Raw genomic sequence first — 19,972 nt, forward strand, 5'->3', positions numbered from 1 at the left:
TTATATTGGTAAGCAATGCCATGGTGAGCTCATTTTATTTACAAAGAGACAGAAAGTGGTTTTAAGGTCAGGTAATTATCCTTCTTTAATGCAAAGTCTCTCAAAACACTGGCCTCTAATCCAATTTAAATCAAACCTTAAATATAATGCTATCAATTATTTAAGCTAATCTTCCAATATAGCAGGCCCATAATTCAAATTTTAAATCAGTTAGCAAACACTAATGCATTAAATCACACTAATCTTAAATCATTATAACTTTGTAAATCACTAAGCTATAAACTCAGCAAGCTAATGCTCTACGCACCCCTATAAAGTAGTGCCTAATATCTTATAAAAGGCCTCTAATCCAACTGTACATAAACTTCTAATACTAGCAAGCTAATGCTGTGAAGCTGGTAAAGCCTTATACAAATCAATTTTAAGAACAGTTACAAATTATATTTCAGCTGATTAAATAGACATATAAAACACCTCTCTGTCTTTTGTTTCGCCATGTTAAAAGCATTCATTTAATTCAAAGGCACCTTCCAATCTATTTTCCATAGACATCATTAGACAATAACACATTCAATAGACATCATTCCATGATCATCTCTTCCCCCATCCTTCCCTCCCCATCCCTCCACACAACTTTAGGTGTTGATCCCTGTATCCCTCTTTCTCTTCATCCCTCCATCCTTCCCTGTCTTCATCCTTCCATCCCTTCTTCTTCTTCCCTTAACGACTTCCACCCAGTCATCCTAACATCACTTGCAATAAAAAGTCTGGAGAAGATTGCTCTGCTCAGGAACACAAAACATCTGATGGATCCACTGCAGTTTGCATACAAGGCAGGGTGCAGTACAGTGGACGCCTTAATATTCCTTCTCCACACCATCTATCCACACCTGGACATACCACACTCATATGCCACATCTCCTGTTACAAAAACTGCTGGACATGGGGGTTAGCAGCACCATTATACATTGGGTAGACAGCTTCCTGAATGGCCGCAGCCAGGCAGTCTGAGTCAACTCTGCCCTATCATCATTCATACCTAACAACACAGGAGTACCACAAGGCAGTGTTATGTCTCCAGTTCTGTTCACACTGTACACCAGTGACTGTACATGTCAATCACATGCCTGCCACACCATAAAGTTTGCAGATAACACAGCCATAGTTGGACTCATCTCTGGAAACAATGAGGACAACTACGGGACAGAAATTAACAGGTTCACTAAATGGAGCGATAACCATTCACTCCAACTCAATACTAATAAAACAAAGGAAATGATCATTGACTTTCGAACAAAGGCTAATGATCTAAGCCCTGTTAACATCAATTCAGCTGCAATAGAAATGGTACAGGAATATAAATATCTGGGCGCCACCATTGACTCAAAACTGGACTGGAACTCAAACACACAGGCAATATTCACAAAAGGACAACAGAGACTTTATCTCCTCCGTAAACTCAGGAAATTCAATGTGGATAATAGAATACTGCACCTGTTTTACAAAACCTTCATTGAGAGCATCTTAACATTCTGTTTTCTTGGCTGGTATGGTTCACTCTCTATATCTAACTCCAATAAAATTAACAAAATAGTCAAGATAGCAAGTAAGGTCTGCAGCACCATATGCCAAAACATAACATCTCTCTACAAAATCAGGATCATCTGCAAGACCAAACAAATCATACAAGACGTCACTCACCCACTAAACAACCAATAGGAACTGTTACCCTCTGGCTGAAGGTTCAAAAGTCAAAGTTCAAAACGGGCACACAAATCATTTATCCCAACCAGCATCAACCTTCTAAACAAGGACTCATAATGCTTTACATGTCATGTCTTGAATGTCCAAGTCTTGATCCTTTGTGTCATGTTGTATAGGTATGTGTATGCTAATGCCTACTATCACAAAACAAATTTCCCTGTGGGATAATAAAGTATTCTATTCTATTCTATTCTTCATCTCTCTATCCCTCCTTCTCTTCATCCCTCAACCTTCCTTCTCTGCGTACCTCCATCTGTCCTTCTCCTCATCGTTCTATCTCTCCTTATCTTTATCTCAAGAAATCACAAATTCCATTTAAATTTTTTCCTTAGTGGCAAAAAGCCCACATGTCCAATATTCACTGTACATGAAAACACATGAAGACACCTTAGCAGCCGTCAACAATGAGATTACAAATGTATAAATGAATATTAACTGTAACTAAATTCATATGGATGACCTACATTCAGACAAATAATACATATTTCATAATAAAACTACTAATAGCACAAATAATATTAATAATGCTAATATTAATAATGCAAATACTACTACTAATAATAACACTGATACTACTACTGCACTAATAATACTAATGTTAATAATGCTAATAATAATAGTTAATAATATTATTAGTAATTATTAGTAGTATAGGTAATAATAATAGTAAATTATTATTGTTACAATTATTATAGTACATTATAATATTGAAACTAAATAATTTACAAACTGAATACAGCATTTTAGAAGAAGATAGTCTGCAATATGACCTTCATCATTTTTGCTTTTTTTTTCATGTCCAGGAGACTGAACTGATCATATGAAAATAATGTGTTGTAATCTAAAATCTCACACAAATATAGCTCACACAAACACCATTAGAAGGGAATCTCAAGCAGCTAACCTGGTATCCAAATGTATATCAGCACTATTGTAGGCTATAGCTGTATAGATTAAGAATTTTTGTATTGTATTTTCTGTAATGTCTAGCAGTGAAAGGTTAAAATGTAGCCTCTGCTCTTCAACATGTTGCAGGTCTGAAGTCTTTTAAGTCTTTTATTTAGCAGCAGGCTAAAGCCCTGTGCTGTGATGCTGTGCAGATTAAGCAGGGATTTAGATAGAATCAATTGTCTATTGTTTGTTAATGGCCCTGTGGGGAAAAGCATATTGCAGATTTATAAACCTCTCAACGGGACATTAATAAATCATACAGCCAGCCAACACACACACTCAGATCACACACACAGTAATACACTATAAACAGTGATGTAGTAGTACTGTAAATAAATAGGAGGGTACAGTAGGAGCTCCAGTCAGTGATCATCATAAGGCAAACAACCACCAATATAAATAAAAACAATTGTGCTTTCAGTGCATTTTCCCTTAATTTTACTTGTTAATGAAACTAAGACCATAGGAATAATAAATGTGACTTAAGTAAAAATTCAAAGCTATAGTATAGCTATAGCTATAGTAAAAATTCAAAAATCATGTTTAATTTGTTTAATGTTTAATTTCTGTTTCACAGTGAATTATTTTCATCCTACAAATCTCACACATTCTGTTGTTTCCCTGTCTCAGATCATGTTCAGTTTGTGTTTTAGGGTCAATTATTTTGCCATATAAATGTTAATCACAATGTCATTTCCCAGAGGTACAAACCCAGGCTTTCCTCTATTGACAGAGAATTAATAGCCAGACATATGGAGTCAATTTGGCTTCGTCCCTCTGTGGAACAGACACACACCACACACACACACATGCGCGCGTGTGCGCACATGCACGCACAGCAGAAAGGCCCTTGGGAGCAGCTCACCAGCCTTCAATCTAAATCAGAGCATTCACAGCGAAAATGACTTCAATTAACTTCCAATTCATTCAGTTCAGGAAGTTGATTTTCTTCAACACCAAAGCATTTCATTTTATATCGATGGTATCATATAGTTTATAACATGGATGAATGAATGGATGAATGTGCTATCATGACTAAATCAGCTGCTGTTTGTATTTCTGTATTTCTATCTTGACCTCACTCTTGATTAGTATGGACAATATCTTCAGACAAAAACATTTAGTTAAAATGAAAGAACAAAAGATAATGTCTTTTAGGACAATCAGATATTTAGATATAAAAATGGTAAATATACAGATATAAAAATACAGATATTGTAAAAAGATCATTTAAAACATTGAAAGATTTTCATTTGATTCAGTATATATATATTCAGTATAAATCAGTTTTTTTCAGTATGTCTATTAATAATTTGAATTGGTGGGTAACTGGTATAGACAATGCTGATTTACATATATAGTTGCATATTGAGGCTTTGTAGAGAATAGAGACAACTTATAGATAAACATTGAAAGAGAATCAAAAATATACATAAGGAATTTAGATTGAGATTTATAACCAGAGATACAAATCTAACTAAATCATCAGGCTTACAAGTCAAGTTTATAATGAATGTTGCTCTATAATGGGAGTAATGGGAGTTGTGGGTTAAGTAAGATTATTTAGGTGTTTTAGAAAAGCGGATTATAAACAGAGAAAGACACATTCAATATAGTCATCAGACAAACATCAGACAATTATATTCAGCTTAATATAATGTAATTAACTATATATTAACCCCATAAAGTATTCACTTTTTTGCACATTATATTTATTATATCATGCTCTGATTATAATAATTATCATGCACTCACAATGTGCTTAATGTGGTTATGATGCGTTATAATGCAGTACATTGCCTTATGAACTCCACTTCAAGTAAAATGTAACCAAAACCTTTTATCTCTAACAAGTCAGTGTTTTCAGGAAGTATTTTCTGATAACTGTCAATAATGATTTTTGAGGTTCTATTGGTTTTGAATGGTTATCAATTCACTCAACACATGAAGGACTGTGTCAACTTTCAAATAAAAATGAAAATGGCTGAAACTGGCGTTAGGCCCGTTACATAGTCTTCGCAAGCAATGCATGCAACAACACAAAGAGCTTGTGTTGTAAAACATGTAGTACAAATTTTGTAACGCAATGCTAGCGCATATTGCAATTTCACACGTTTTCGCTAGAGGCGCTACATGCAAATACTGTCAAATGAACAACGACAAACAAAGAAGGAGTACTTTCCAGTGTGGCTCAGTCAGAAGAGACACTGGCTGAACTGGAGCCAACATACAGGCATAAAACAAATCAGTATAATATTCCCGATCTTGCATTCTCCACCTGTCTTCTTTTCAACTTCAACTTCTTTGGCAGCGATGGAGAATGTATAGAAGTACACATTCCTCTACCGTAGCCATTTTTAAACACCCTGCTCATATGTCAACGCTCCAGGATAGTGGCCTTGCTCCCCCTTGTGGATAAATTGGGTATTACCTCAGACAGGGCTCTAGGAAGCTGCTGGACATGCATGTATTATCTAAACGGACAGCTTGCATAGGTCCACAATTTGCATTAGTGTATGCGTTCCTTGCATTTACTATGTAATGGGTCTTAGGAGGTTTTCAGATGACAGCAACATCCAGGGTGAGATGGAAACACAGGGTAGAAGCAGTGCAGCAGATACTGGTAAGAGAAGAGATGCAGGAAAAGGAAACATGCAAAGATAGACAAATAGAAATATAAGTAATCCACACACCTTCATTACAGACAGCATAAACCTCTTGGCCCGCAGTAAGAAAGAAGAAATAGTTTTTATTTCATTGTCATTTTCAACCAAAATGCAGGCAGTGAGTGCCAGGACTATAGAAGTTTATATCATTTAATGCAGACCACCATCACAGAATCACATTTTGATCATTTTAACTGCCAACAACATATGTCTGGCACATAATGCATAATGCTGAAAAAAATGTATTTGGATTTTCTGCAGATTTGATGGAAAATGAGGCTGGTCAGAAATGTAATTCCTACAACTCTACTTCTTCTCATTGGGGCAGTAAACAGGCATTTACATCTTTTTCCTAGCAATCGGTTTAGTTTTCAATTCACATATTTGCTTCTTCTTTCATGTATCACTCTCATTGTCAAATTCTGCATACCAAGCAGACTACTTTTCAGGTTGGCCTGACATCTACTGGTTAAAAGTGTGCTATTGCAATTGCAATCACTCACCTTCTATAGAGTACAACCACAGAATTTGAATGGATAGAACGGCCTTTCCACTGTTTTCTATGGTATTTTGGCCGGTACACCAAAAAATGCCATCTATGGTTAGTTTCTATGGTGACAACGGAAGTTTGGCCATTAAGGCCGTAAAGTGTGTCACACTGGGTGCCACACAGTGTGAGTACGTTAGCTTTGTAATGTTACAAGACTAACATTAAATTATTAAAATGTGATGACTTACCAACAGTAATATAGCGCGACTAAACCCAATCGGTCCAAAAATCCTTGAGTAGCCTCCCTGCTGACAGCAAAGCGACGGAGACAGCGCAACGGCAGTTTTCCACTGCTTGGTCCTTGCTGCAATTTGCCATTAGCCGGTTTATACGGAAGCTAGGCCAACGGTACCAAGGAGGTTTTATATTATGGAACGGTACACATAAAAATGGCCACCGCTCCAACCATGCAGGAGTGTTGATTTGAATGGGAGGGACCATTCTATCCATTCAAATTCTGTGAGTACAACAGGAGGTGACATCACCTGGCACCAAAGACCATCCAATAGCAGATGGCAATTTAAGCAGCATGCTTTGTACCATTAGATGTCAGACTTCACGCAGATTTCAGTTTGGGGTTTAGTTATTCTTTAAAGATGTGGTGGAAGGATGAACATCTAATATATTCATTCCCCATTTGGTTTGTTGTGGTCCCCTGTAGTCAACTCAGTGTATTTCTTCTGGGCTGGAAAAAGTCCCTCCCCTTTATCTGGAGCCCCTCCCACCCCTTAGAACAGTCCTGGCTCAGCCAGTTCCCACAAGGATGGATGCGTATTGTGAAATATGGCAGAGAAGCAAGCATAAACATTGGTATTTTCCATCAAAAGATGGAACCTGAGACAGACCAAAGCTGATGTCGCTGTTTTTCTCCTAGAAAGATAAGTGCAATTTACATTATCTAACATGTCTAGACTATTGCTACTGGGGAAACTAGTCTAGTCCTACTAACTAGATCTAATACCTCATTTCCATTACTCAAAGCCAGGCCATGTGTAGCTGTGCAGGGCTGAGCCTGATAAAGGCAAAGCCCAGTTGGTTTCTTTCCATTATATACAGAGCGAACCATGCTAACATTATGTTTGTTGCTATGCTGCACTGCTGTAGTGACAGGGTACTATTAACGTCATAAGCTTTTTTTCTGTTATGTTAACATGGCAAAGTTTAGCTGACTGATTCACTGAGAAATTATGAATGGAGGACTTAGATTTTGTGTAGTTTTATGTTGTCTTCTTTATTCTCTTCTCTAAATGTATGTACAGAGAGCATTTTTAGGTAACACAGCGCATATAGGAGAGATAACAGTGGTGGGGGCGCTGAGTTATGTGTTCTTCACAAAAGCATTAACAATCATTGACACTAAAAGTATAAAGGCACCAACTCACAGAAAATGTAAAAGCGTAGAAGTAACTAATTCTTTAGCCAAAGAAGCTGCTACTGGCTGATTCGATAGAGGGTGAAGCTTTATTAGCTCAAAACAAGCCATTTTGAGTGAAAGAATATTGAACATTATGGACCATTTCTTTCTTTTCTCGTTCTAACCTAAAGAAACGAACCAGCATTGGTGTTCCTTCCCCTGGTTCAGACCAGGATCAGATCCTCCATCTATCCAACTCTACATAGCTCTCAGCTTTCCTAATGCACAGTTACTAAGGGAGTGGATTATTTTCAGTGCACCCAGGGCTCTCTGTGAGCTATGGAATAATAAAATACAAACAAGAGTGAGATAAGATAAATGATGACTGTTTTGTTGCAAGTAATCATAAGACAGCTTTACAGAAAATGAAGCTGTCTTTTACTCACTAGAGTGAGTAAAATAACATAAAATAAAAAAATAAAAAAATAAATGGTAATAATACATATAGAGATGTAACTCACTGTTTTGCATCATGGATGCCACACCAGTCTCCCAGCTTGTTTGACAACTGTAATCTGGTTAAACAGAGAAAAAACACAATTTATTACTGCATTATAATATACATGCATACACATGACACCATACAGACACATACAGTACAGTACAGCACAGTGCAGTACAGTACAGTGAGGTAGGCAGAAAGAAATGTTGTTAATGGGAAAATGAATCCAGTACCTCAGTAGAATTCTATATTGTGTAGTAATAAAAGCAGAGTAACTTCCATATTTAGTATTAGTGGTGAAGAAATAGTTAAGTGGTGGGAAGAGCTCAAAAAAACATGTCTGAATCATTCGGTGCATTAACTTGTGAACCAAGCTCTAAAGAACCATTACTTTTTAGAGTGTAGCAAACAGGAGTTCAGCCTGAGAGATGGACTCCCAGAGTGGGACTAAAGTCTATGCTCATAACTTTATGGACATTAGCATACATTAGCATATGAACCAACCACTGGATAGCTGCTTGGCATTCAGCCATCCTGTCCAGACAGTGTCTAGTCTTTTCAACAGAGACAATAGTTTTTTCAGCTCATTCAAACATGTGTTTCTCTACCATAGGAATATATGGGAAATTGAAACATTTGTTTCAGATTGGAAGACACGTTTGTACATCATCAATGCCACTTGTTACTCAAGTTCAATACGTTTGATATAGACAAAAACTAAACTGAAGACTTAGAAGCCATGCTGATCAGTGGTCATAAAGATTACATAGATGTTTTCTGTAGTCAAAAGGTGAAAAAGAAATGTTTTTAGGAGTTGTAGGCATCTGTTCGTATATTGATAATGCGCTTGTTTTTCCACCTCCCACACTGGCACGTTTCAAAATTACTGTTTTTTACATGTTTTCAAATGGTGGCTAAGTAGAAATGTGGATTAGGATTAGACCAGATATATGGAGCCAATATTGTCCTTTTATTAAATATCAGATATCATCAATGTCGACCACTGATATGATGGAGGTCCTGTAAAGGTCCAAAATGTAATGATTAAACATAACGTAATAACTGCCTGTAATGTAATAAAATCAAATGTAATAAAGGCCATATCATAATAAAAATTCACTTAACATAATAAAATCTTGAACCTGTAACATAATAGAATTTTTGCCCATAATGTAATAACTTTATTGACTATTTATTACATATCACAAAGTATTCCATAGCACCAGATGTCAGTAGCACAGAGTACATCAAAGCATTTAACAAAGCCCCTCAAAGTATCACAAGGTATACTGGAAATTATGAAAAGCAGAGAACAGCATGAAGCATACTACAGTATACAACACACAAAATGTGGCACAAAGGGAGCCTATCCCAAAGCACCAGAAAGTCTACACCAAAAAGAACATCACAGTAAATTAAAAGACATTTTAGACTATTTTTACATTACTGGTTTATGGTATTACATTATTTAGCAAAAATATTGTTATCAGGTCTGTAATGTAATAAACTAGCAATAACGTAAGAGGTTATTACGTTACAGGCAAAAAAAAGCTATTACGTTACAGGTTCAAGATTTTATTATATTATTGAATTTTTGTTACGTTATGGGCTTTATTACATTAGATTTTATTACATTATGGTCAATTATTACATTTTGGGCCTTTACAGTTCCTCCCTGACCACAGCTACAGAAAACAAGTCCGGAAAACCTGACATGAAATTTGATTTTCTTTGCACATTTTAATTATTCATTTAATTCTTCAACAATGTTTGAAATGTTCTCATTTCATTAGAAAACACATGAAATAATGTACCAGTAATACTGTTTATTCCACAGTTTCCCCTAGCATTGAATAGGTGGGGGGAGTCACTCTGCCTTACAGAGGTGCTAACCCTAAAATAATAGTCTACATGCGGTTTCAGAGGCTTTTCCACTCTGAAAGAATAAAATTCTGGGGCAAACACTAAATATTCAGAATTTCTGAGTATTTTGTGGTTTAAATTTGACCATGAAATTAAATATTGGCTATTGGCAATTTCAAATATTTGTTACTGGACTATTTGGTTAAAGACAGGTTAAAAGGTAAAATACATAACTTCAATAACTGAAATACAACTAAATCCAATTGGATGCAACCCCAGTTTGAGACTGAGAGGATTAATGATACTTTTTGGACTTGTGTTGAATTCTGCAGCATCATCTCTTAACTCGGATCCGACTGGATCGGATCGGAGAGGAGAGGACAGGAGTGGAGAGGATGGGAGAGGAGAGGAGAGGAGCAAGAAGGAGGGACAGAGATTGGCAGTCCAGTAAAGTGGTGACTGGGGGAGGTTGCTGGCACAAGAAAGACAACAACATTTGGCGAATTTAGAGAACACATTTTAGAGACTCTCTAGTGCAACCTCAGCCCTAACATAGCTCTGCAACATTACAGTTCCAGAACATTACAGCTCCATAACTATCATGTGATCACAATTACAGCTTTCAACAGCATCACTGCTTCCAGTCTCTGTAATTTTAGCTAAGCATGATGGACTTGTCTTTGCTGTTCTTCTCTGGTGTTCATACCAGTTAAGAACACATGAAGAAATAGCTGAATATGAGTATAGTCCAGACTTCATTTTGTTATGCTAGGCTTTCCAAGCATAAGGAACTGCTGGCTATCAGATGTCAACATCTGTCTTGTTATATCCATAAACCCTTGTGTTTTGGGGTTGTTTCCTGTACTTGGTTGGGATTACGTTCTCACTCCTAACAAACTGCACCAAAGTTCTCTTCTTCTCTAGAGGACTGAGACCTGCATTTTCAGGCATCTGTGCCGTTATTTGGTGCCACCAGAGTTCGAGTGGCATTGTTCTCACCTGGCCAAATGAACCAAACTAAAGGAGGAAATGCTGCAGAGTTCAGATAAACTGCACAGAACAAACTGGGTGTGAATGCACACTGAAAGAGAGTTCAAACCACCTCCCTGCTCCTACCTCCTCTCATTTACACACCCCAACATAATGAACATCAAGCAAAAGTTCCACTGACACACACAAACCAACACACACACCCTGGCCAGCCATGACCTTATCCCTGCTATAACTCAGTGCTTTTCTCCCAATGAAAAGAGAGAGTGAAAGAGAGAGAGACAAAGAAAAAGAGGGGAGTGGGCCCTAGAGAGAGAGAAAGAGAGGGAGAGAGATAGAGAGATTTCCCTCGGTAAATACCCTGGGTGTAATTGTGTGTCAGTGGGACTGTGGTGTCGTTGCCTCGTTAGTTTCGGCTCGTTAAAAAACAGCAACACAAAACCCCGGCAGGGAGCCCAATTTGACCAGTACAACTGACATAAAGGAGTTCTGTTGAAAACACTGATGACAACATAAAAGTTTCACTCAGCTGCATTCAGAGCACTGATATAAGGATAAAAGACTTCTAGAGAGAAGGCGCTGCCGAAAAGAGAGGCCGCTGTCGAAAAACTGAAGGAAAATACACTCTATATTGCTTTGATTTGCTTTGATTTTCTCTACTTTTCATTCTCTCTGGTTAAGCACAGTGCATACTGAGCTTGAATTTGGTATTAAGTTCACGTGTTTTAGTGTCTGACTGCCATGTCAATACTCTTCTCCGTTAATAATAATAATAATAATAATAATAATAATAAAACTGTCCTAATTACCTTCCTGATCTAAATATCCCTGACAGGCACCACACACAAACATTTTAACTTTTATATAATATTTTTTTATATCAATAGCCAGGATACAGACCTTTTGTAGACCTATAGGCTGGAGTAAACAAAAAGTAACTTAATATTTTACACCGCAAAGATCCATCATTATTGGTTACGCCTTACTATTTACTACTGCTGCTATAATACAGTAATATCATTATAAAGAAGCCTGTACCATTGGGTATGCTTCAAGTCAAATGTCTTCAACTGAGATCAGCAGAATGGACCTACAGAGTAAAGAAAATGTTCTTATTTCACTGGCATTTGGGAAACACATTAAATACAGAAATTACCATATTCAATATAGGCTCTTAAATAGCAATTTATTACAGCTTTATAAATATTTTTTACAGGGTACATTGGGCTAGTTATGAACAAAAAAGTGAATAAAATACAGTAATGCAACATCCTTTACCATATTACCATCCAACAGCCTATGTTTTTGTCTAAAGACAGGACATCTTTAGGACAGCTCCTTAAATATTCTGCAATATACGGTCAGTGTTTAGTCATATTCAGTAGTCCAGGCAATATCATACTTGGGCAGATAGACAAGAAAATGCAATTTTGTCTGTATGTATTTTGTTGTTATTTTTAGCAGCAGATTAGAAAATCTAACACATCTCATTTATTAGCAGATATGGGAGCAGCCTGCAGAGGAAAATGTCACGGCTGTGTTTGATGGCTGTGTTTGAGTGTTTTGAAATGTTCCAAATTTAGAGGTTAAAATGTTGGATTAATTGATTCTGACCAGATTATTCATGCGGTTAATTGGCTCAGATTTAATTAAGACGTGAATTAACATCCGATTTAATTAGAACAGCAATTAAGAGGAACTTTTCCTTATGTATAGCTCTGATCAAAATGGATGATTTAAATAGCCTATGCATTTACATTTTTCTACACAGACCAATTATGGTGAGTTATTTTAAAGAGCCTACACATTTACATTGATATTATTAATAGGCCTATTCAATGCATTTCTTGGGATTCATTTTTTAAAATATGAGACTAATAACATAACTAAACATATTAAACTGCCTGTGGCTTACATTTTCTATTGTGATGCGTGATTTTAATTTATCTACACATTTACACCAGAGCATTTACATCTTTCATATTTCTTTAATATATCTAGTTAACCTGACACTAAAATAAATTAAGGAAGACCTCAATTCGATAATCTAATAATTAAGAGCAGTTTGGTGAAGACGTTTAGATAAACGGATCAGAGTAAATCACTTGATCTACAGCCATAGGCCTTCATTGTGTTCTGCTTCAACGCCAATGAAAGAAACCTGCCTCTAGATTATTATGAAAACATATTCTACAGGCCTAATGCTCAGGTTTAATTTAACTGAAGGGCCATTCTCGACAATAACAAAAACAAAGGGTTTCATGTTTCAACAGGATATGATCAAATCGATAGTAAATTAAAATAAAGCCGGCATTGGACTATTGAAATGGATAGGCTACATATTATAGCTTTAAAATAATCATTTACATCTCAATAATAGCAATGATCCAACAAGTTAATTATTGACAGCAATAACCCACCAATTTGATATTAGCCTATTTTATTTAATGTCTTTGTTTGTTTTTGTTTTTTTGTTTTTAACTCTGTAGCAAAGTGCGGTACAAATAAAATGCATTATTATTATTATAAGGACATCCAGCGTGGCAGACCGGTCAAACTTGACCTGATTCAGGATAAAGTCCAGGTACACTGACTAAAATTAACCGTGCAGCCGAAAAATATTCATTGCATTTATGCATAGGCCTACAGCCGAAAAAAAACGATGGCCATTATAAATGACACTGAATGTTAACAATTACTTCACTACATTTATTTAACAATGCGAATTTCCAGGTTCCCGTCGGGCAAATTAGGGTAGCCTATATGAATAGCCTACCAGGCAAGTTTAGTCAACATATGCTATTTATTTGGTTATGAAGCAGACGACAGTAATTAATATATACTAATCTCAATGTAATTTTAGGATAATGTTATATACGTTTAGAGAAATTAAACTAAATTTAGAAACTAAAAACTAAAAAACAGAAATACAAACTGTTTCCTACCGCGAGCCTGGACCGGTGTGAGAACGCTGTGACCGCTTTGATACTGAACCTCTGTCTCTATCCCGTCTCTCTCTCTCACTCTCTCTGTGTCTATGACGCTCTCTCTTTGCTTTCGTACTCTTTCTCTCGTTTCTGCGCTGAACTGCCCATTTACGTTCAAACACGAAATGAAAAGCTAAAATGTTTTGCAAAACATGCTGCCCCTTTTCTTTCTCTAAAACCTCTTAACTGTTAAAACGTCTTCCCGCTTGTCTTTCTGTCCCCAAAACCTCTAATATATTAAACTAAAACTACCTTCCTTCCTTTCTATCTTCCTTCCTCCTTCCTTTCATCCTCTTTCCTGTCATTCTTTCTAAACTATTAAACTAAAAACCGTCCATCTTGTAGGCCTATTTCTTTCTATGCTAATAAACTAAGATAAGTTCGTCATTTAGTCTTTCTCTAAGCTATACTACAAACTGTTATTCATCTTTTGTCTTTATAAACCATTACAATACAAACGGTCCTTCATCCTGTATTTCTGTCTAAACTATACTACAAACAGCCCATCTCGTTTTTTCTTTAAACTATTTAACTACAAACCGTCCTTCATCAGGTGGTTAGACTGATGGAGAGAGAGAGAGAGAGAGAGAGAGAGAGAGAGAGAGAGAGAGAGAGAGAGAGAGGGAGAAAGAGACCTTACCTTTCTGTGGCATGCTGCTGAAGCAAAAGTTTCAGTCAGTTTAGTTTTCCAACAGCTCCTTTATTCTATTCTTTCTTCCAATTAGTTTCTCCTTGACTGAAGAAACAAGTGCAGAGCGAGAGAGAGAGATGGTCCCCTGAAGAGGGAGGAGAGAATAATAATAAATGGGAGGGCTGAGAGAGAAGAGAGAGAGAGAGAGAGAGAGAGACGTGGGAGGGGTTGAGCTAGAATGGGAAGAGCTGATAGTTTGTTCATGAGAGAGAGACAAAGTGTGCGTGTGTGTGTGTGTGTGTGTGTGTGTGTGTGCGTGCGTGCGTGTGTGTGTGTGTGAGAGAGAAAGAGCTAGAAACAGAAAGTCTATTGGTGTGTGTGTGTGTGTCTGACCCTTGTCATCATTCCCCCAGTCACACTTCCCTCTCTTCCGCTCTCTCTCTCTCTCTCTCTCTACCTCTCTTTCACAATTCAATTTCAATTCAGTGCTCTTTACTGACATAAATGGGTTCATATTGCCAAAGCAGAAATTCAAATATAACACAAACATGAAATAAAAATATTAAATTCAACAACAAAAACCCTAAGCAATTTTCTTTACATTGATTTTGGATGATTAATAGTAATTACATCAAAAAGCAAATCAGTCTGTCTTTATTAATATCCATGAGAGCTTAACATAAAATGTAAATAAGTATAAGCAAGTTCCCACATTTACTGGTTTAACGGTAACCCTTTAAATTACAAGCCATTAATTACACAGTAATGACTCAACTAGTAATATTCATCTAAATAGATGTAATAACTAGTTACAGCATTAGAATGACTGGTAATTATTGAGTAATATACAAGTAAAAATGTGCTTTTACTGTGTTGTAATAATGTAATGTAATGTAATGACTAATTGTTATTAGGTAATAAGTATATAACACTGACAGTTATATAAGTTATATAAGTTATCAAAATAAAGGGATTGGAAACAACTTATGTCAAATAAAGATTCAAAAGCACATAGATGAACTAAGATAGCAGATCTTAATACTCTTCCTCAGGCAGCATTGAAATGACCATGTAGGAGGTCCTTAGAAATAGGAAAGAGAAAATGGTGACATAAGAACACCTGAGAGTGAGTGGGGCAGCCCTGAGTTCTACTATAACAACATAATGGTAGAAAAGAATAAGTGACTATATAGAGTACATCTACAGAGTTCTAGTTATAAAGTTACAACAGGCAGCCTGCCCATTGCCTATTAATTATACAGTAATGGTAATTTATGAGTAATATACAAGTCAAAACAGGTTTTCTACCAGTAATTGTCCTGTAATGACTAGTTGTTGTTAAGTAATACATTGTACATGGTAACATCTTATACATTCCTCCATAATTTCCTCCCCATGGCCTGTAAAATGCAGTGGCCACTGTTTCCATGCTATAGTTGAGTAGTGGTTTTGGTTTGAATTCCAAACCAATGTTGTTTAATTAGCTGAGAAACAACAACCTCTCAAGAAATGATTTACACTCACTTTCAGGGTTGCAAATGTTTACCTAGATAACAGGTACACTAGTGCTTTTTCAGTGCCTGAGAGTGCTTTATTTTGAAAGTGCACTGGAAGTAAGTTGGGATGTGTACGTGCGTGTGTGTGTGTGTGTGTGTGTGTGTGTGTGTGTGTGCATGTTGGTGGGTGTGACCTACTAATGTTAGTTGCAGGTTAAATGAAGACAGGCTGGCGGAGGAAGCTATTAGAGGACAGAAGGTTATCCAAAATTGCGAGGTGAACTGATGTCCAACAATGTCCAAAGGGAGGCCATGCAACCTGAAGACATGTTGAATGACAAGTTGAGCAGTCTCTTTAGCAGAGGGAAGTTTAGGCAAGGGAATGAAATGGACTGACTTAAAGAAACAGTCTACAATGGTGAGGATAGTGGTGTTACCATCTGAAGGAGGCACACCGGTGACGAAGTCCAGGGCGATGAGTGACCAGGGACGATGAAGGACCGGAAGCGGCTGCAGAAGACCAGGAGGCGGCTGATGGGAGGTCTTGTTCTGGGCACAGGTGGGACAGGCTGAGACGAAGGCATGGTGGGCCACCAAAGACGCTGTTGTAGAAGAGGCAAGGGTGCGGCAGATACCAGGGTGACAGGCCAGGTTGGAGGAGTGAGCCCACTGGAGAATGTGGGAACGAACAGAATCGAAGGATCGTTACCTGGGTCTGGATATTGCTGGCGGCAGCTTCCACATCCCAGGAGAGCGTGGCAACCACACAGGACGCTGGCAGAATAGGCTCTGGTTCTCAGCAATCAGAGTCTAAGCAGAACTGGGAGAGTGCATCTGGCTTGGTCTTCTTAGAACATGGACGGTTCTAAGAAATGAAATGGGTGAAGAACAGAGCCCAACTGGCTTGCCTGGAGTTCTTGGCCCCGTGGGTATACTCCAGATTCTTGTGGTCAGTGAGGACTTGGAACAGCTGCTCAGCTCCCTCCAGCTAGTGTCTCCACTCCTCCAATGCCAAATTCAATTCAATTCAAATTACTTTATTTTCCGTGAGGAACTTAGTTTGTGCAGTGTACAGACAAGACAAATAGGACAATCACAAAACAATCATGACTCAGTCATCAACATAATAGGTAGTCCTTGTCTGTGACCGTAAACATACTAAAAGAGACTAAGAATAAAATGTACACTACTACTACAGTCCTAGGGGCAGTAATGGTGCAATAGTGCCATGGTGCAGTAGTGCTAGTGTCTGAGTGGACATGTGTGAGGGCGCAGGTTGTTCAGTCAATTTGTTTCCTGCAGGGGGCAGATGAGTAGAGGAGAGGGTGGGAGTTCAGTATACGGATGGACTTAGGCCCAAAACTAGATGTGGCCCTTCTGGTCCTGAGGGACAGGGACCTATATCGGCGTGCAGAGGGCATGAGGTTGTAGTGGGTGTGGAGTGTGTGTGTGGTGTCTGCTGCAATTTGTGAGGCCTTCTTTACTGTCCGTCTCTTGTGGATGCTGCTGAGTGGCTCCTGTTCCTGTCCGATGATCCTGTTCAAGGGGTTCAGGTGGATGGCACTTATTGCTCCAAACCATGCCATGATATTAAAGGTCAGTATGGATTCCACAAAGCATCCATAGAAAGCCTGGAGGACTGATGGCTGGACCTGAAACTTCCTCATCTTCCTGAGGAAGAACAGGCGATATTGGCACTTGGAGAATATCAGCTAACTATTGGTCTTAAAGGGTAACTTCGGAATTTTTCAACCTGGACCCTATTTTCCCATCTTTTTGTGTCTAAGTGACTAAAGGGGACAACAATTTTTGAAATTGGTCCAGTATTGAGCGAGATCGCTTCAGCCAGCAGCCGCGAAACGGGCTGCAATGTAATCCGACGGGGCAAATCGCACCGTCAATGTACGTCCACTAAAAGTGCTTGTTTTTGCCACTGATAGGCTCAGATTGTTATTATAAGTGTCTGACAACATTATGGAAAGGACCCTTTCTTTACCTTTCGCTTGATCCGGTCTGTGTGTAACCAAGTCTCGCTCAAGTCTCGTGAGAGTTGAGTTGTTGCAGGAAGTTACACACAGACCGGATCAAGCGAAAGGTAAAGGAAAAACGTTTAATTTCTCTGTAGGGTCCTTTCCATAATGTTGTCAGACACTTATAATAACAATCTGAGCCTGTCAGTGGCAAAACCAAGCACTTTTAGTGGACGTACATTGACGGTGCGATTTGCCCCGTTGGATGAAAAATACGGTTGAAAAATACCGAAGTTACCCTTTAAAGGTGAGCTTGTTGTCGATGGTGGTGCCAAGATATTTATACTCCTCAACGCGCTCAATTGTCTGGCCTTTTACCTCCAGAGTCAGTCCGATGGGCTGGTCACGCCTGAAGTCCAACAGCATTTCTTTGGTTTTGCTGGGGTTTAGTTCCAAGTAGTTGTTTTCACACCACCCAGCAAAGCTGTTGATTTCCTTAGTGATGCGATTGTTGGAATTAGTGGTGTCAATTATAACAGTGTCATCCGAGTACTTAATGTAAAGCATCTCTGGGTCAGAACTCCTGCAGTCATCTGTGTACAGGGTGAACAGGACTGGTGAAATGACAGAACCTTGTGGTGCCTCGTTCACCGCAAGCAGCTCCCAGTTGCCAATGTCGTAGTTCCTCTCTGCGTATTTGCAGGAGAAGAATGCACAGGGGTGAAGCTTCTGGTCTTTGGAGGTTCACTGCGAGAGGACAGCTCCCACTCCCACGTCTGAGGCATCGACTGGAATGGAAGAGCGGGGTCAGGAGTAACCAGGATGGGAGCTGAAGTGAAACAGCGCTTAAAACCTAAACTGCCCCTGGAGTCCAGGACAACAATGAGAAGTTGGAGGTGAGAGCTGTGAGTGGAGCGGCCAGTGAGCTGTAATTGCGAATGAAGCGGCGGTAGAAGTTGGCAAACCCCAGGAATCATTGGAGCTGTTGCTGCATTGGTGAAGACTGGCCCCCTGCAGGAGCATGAAAGGCAGAAGAGATGAGAGATGCCGGTTCCGGTGATGTCATTCAGACCACGGTAGTCGATGCAGAGTCTAAGAGACTTATCCTTCTTGTCCACTAAGAAGAATGAGGACGCATGAATGATACCAGAGGTGAGGGACTCCTCAATGTACTTCTCCTTTGCCTCTGTCTCAGGACAAGTCAGGGAATACAGAAGACCTTGTGGTGGAGAGGTACCCTGCAGGAGATCTAGGGCACAGTCATAGGGTCGGTGGGGAGGAAGAGTGATAGCAGGTCATTTGCTGAAGACTTTCAAGTCCAAATATTCGGAATGAACCTTGGACGAGTCAGGGATGTCATCAGGCTTATCTGGGACAGAGACAGGAGAAGACTGGGCAGACGGAAGACAGGCAGAATAGCAGGCCGGACTCCACCCCATTATGGATTGAGGAGTGATCGAAGATTTTCTTCATCTCGGCCATGAAGAGAGTTTAACTGGAACAGATATCAGACTGCTGCTCCCTATTCTGGATCGAGTCAGTGTCTGCTGGGTCCATACTGGCTTGATCATTCTGTAACTAGTGTGGATAGGACCCACATGGGGAAAACACTGATGACAACTGCACGTCAGGAAAACACTGGGGACCTCTGCTGACCCGTAAGGGCAACACAAGGGGAGAGAGGAGAGGCAAAAAAACAATAGGGCACAATCGTGACACCAAATATCACATCCATAATGCTGGAATTGACTATGTAAGTTTGTGGCACATTACCACAGAATTTGATTGAATTCTAGGCTAATATTTGTTTTTATTTAATATGCTTTCAATATCAAGTGCTATAATTTGGAAATGGCTTGAGGCCTAAGAGGTTGCCTGCTGAATACAATATCAGTTAGGCTAAATAAAATGAAGCTGTTGTCTTTATAGTGGGCATTGATTGCAAGCCTAATTAGTTAAATAAAAAAAGCTGCAACTTAATTAACTAGGTCTTTGTAGGTCTAACCAACAACATAAATTAGTCTATGACTGCGTTTACACAAAGTGTTTTTTTGCGTGGAAAAAGCGCTGCCTGGAGCGCTTTTTGTGAGGAGAAATAAAAAGCGGATCACAACAATGTCACCTGACGTTAGCTGAGCAGCTGCTAGCTCAGTAACCAGCTGGTTAGCACTTCTAGCAGACGAAACAGTGTTGTGCAACAAGCAAAGGCTTACCAGATATTTCCAATACACATCCAGTATAATCCATA

General features: G+C 38.7%; 1 protein-coding gene across 2 annotated transcripts in view; it reads right to left on the reverse strand.

Annotated features, from left to right (window-relative positions):
• Window positions 1–7,843, reverse strand: part of LOC139919958 (paired box protein Pax-6-like) — a 58,700-nt gene extending 50,857 nt beyond the window's left edge. For both annotated transcript variants that reach the window (XM_078282976.1, XM_078282975.1), the window contains exon 1: window positions 7,807–7,843. In XM_078282976.1, the coding sequence (XP_078139102.1) occupies window positions 7,807–7,819 (13 nt within the window). In that variant the 5' untranslated portion in view covers window positions 7,820–7,843. The remainder of the gene's footprint in view (window positions 1–7,806) is intronic.
• Window positions 7,844–19,972: the final 12,129 nt, after the last annotated feature.

This window comes from Centroberyx gerrardi, chromosome 4 (assembly GCF_048128805.1).
Source record: "Centroberyx gerrardi isolate f3 chromosome 4, fCenGer3.hap1.cur.20231027, whole genome shotgun sequence".
Lineage (NCBI taxonomy): Eukaryota > Metazoa > Chordata > Actinopteri > Beryciformes > Berycidae > Centroberyx > Centroberyx gerrardi.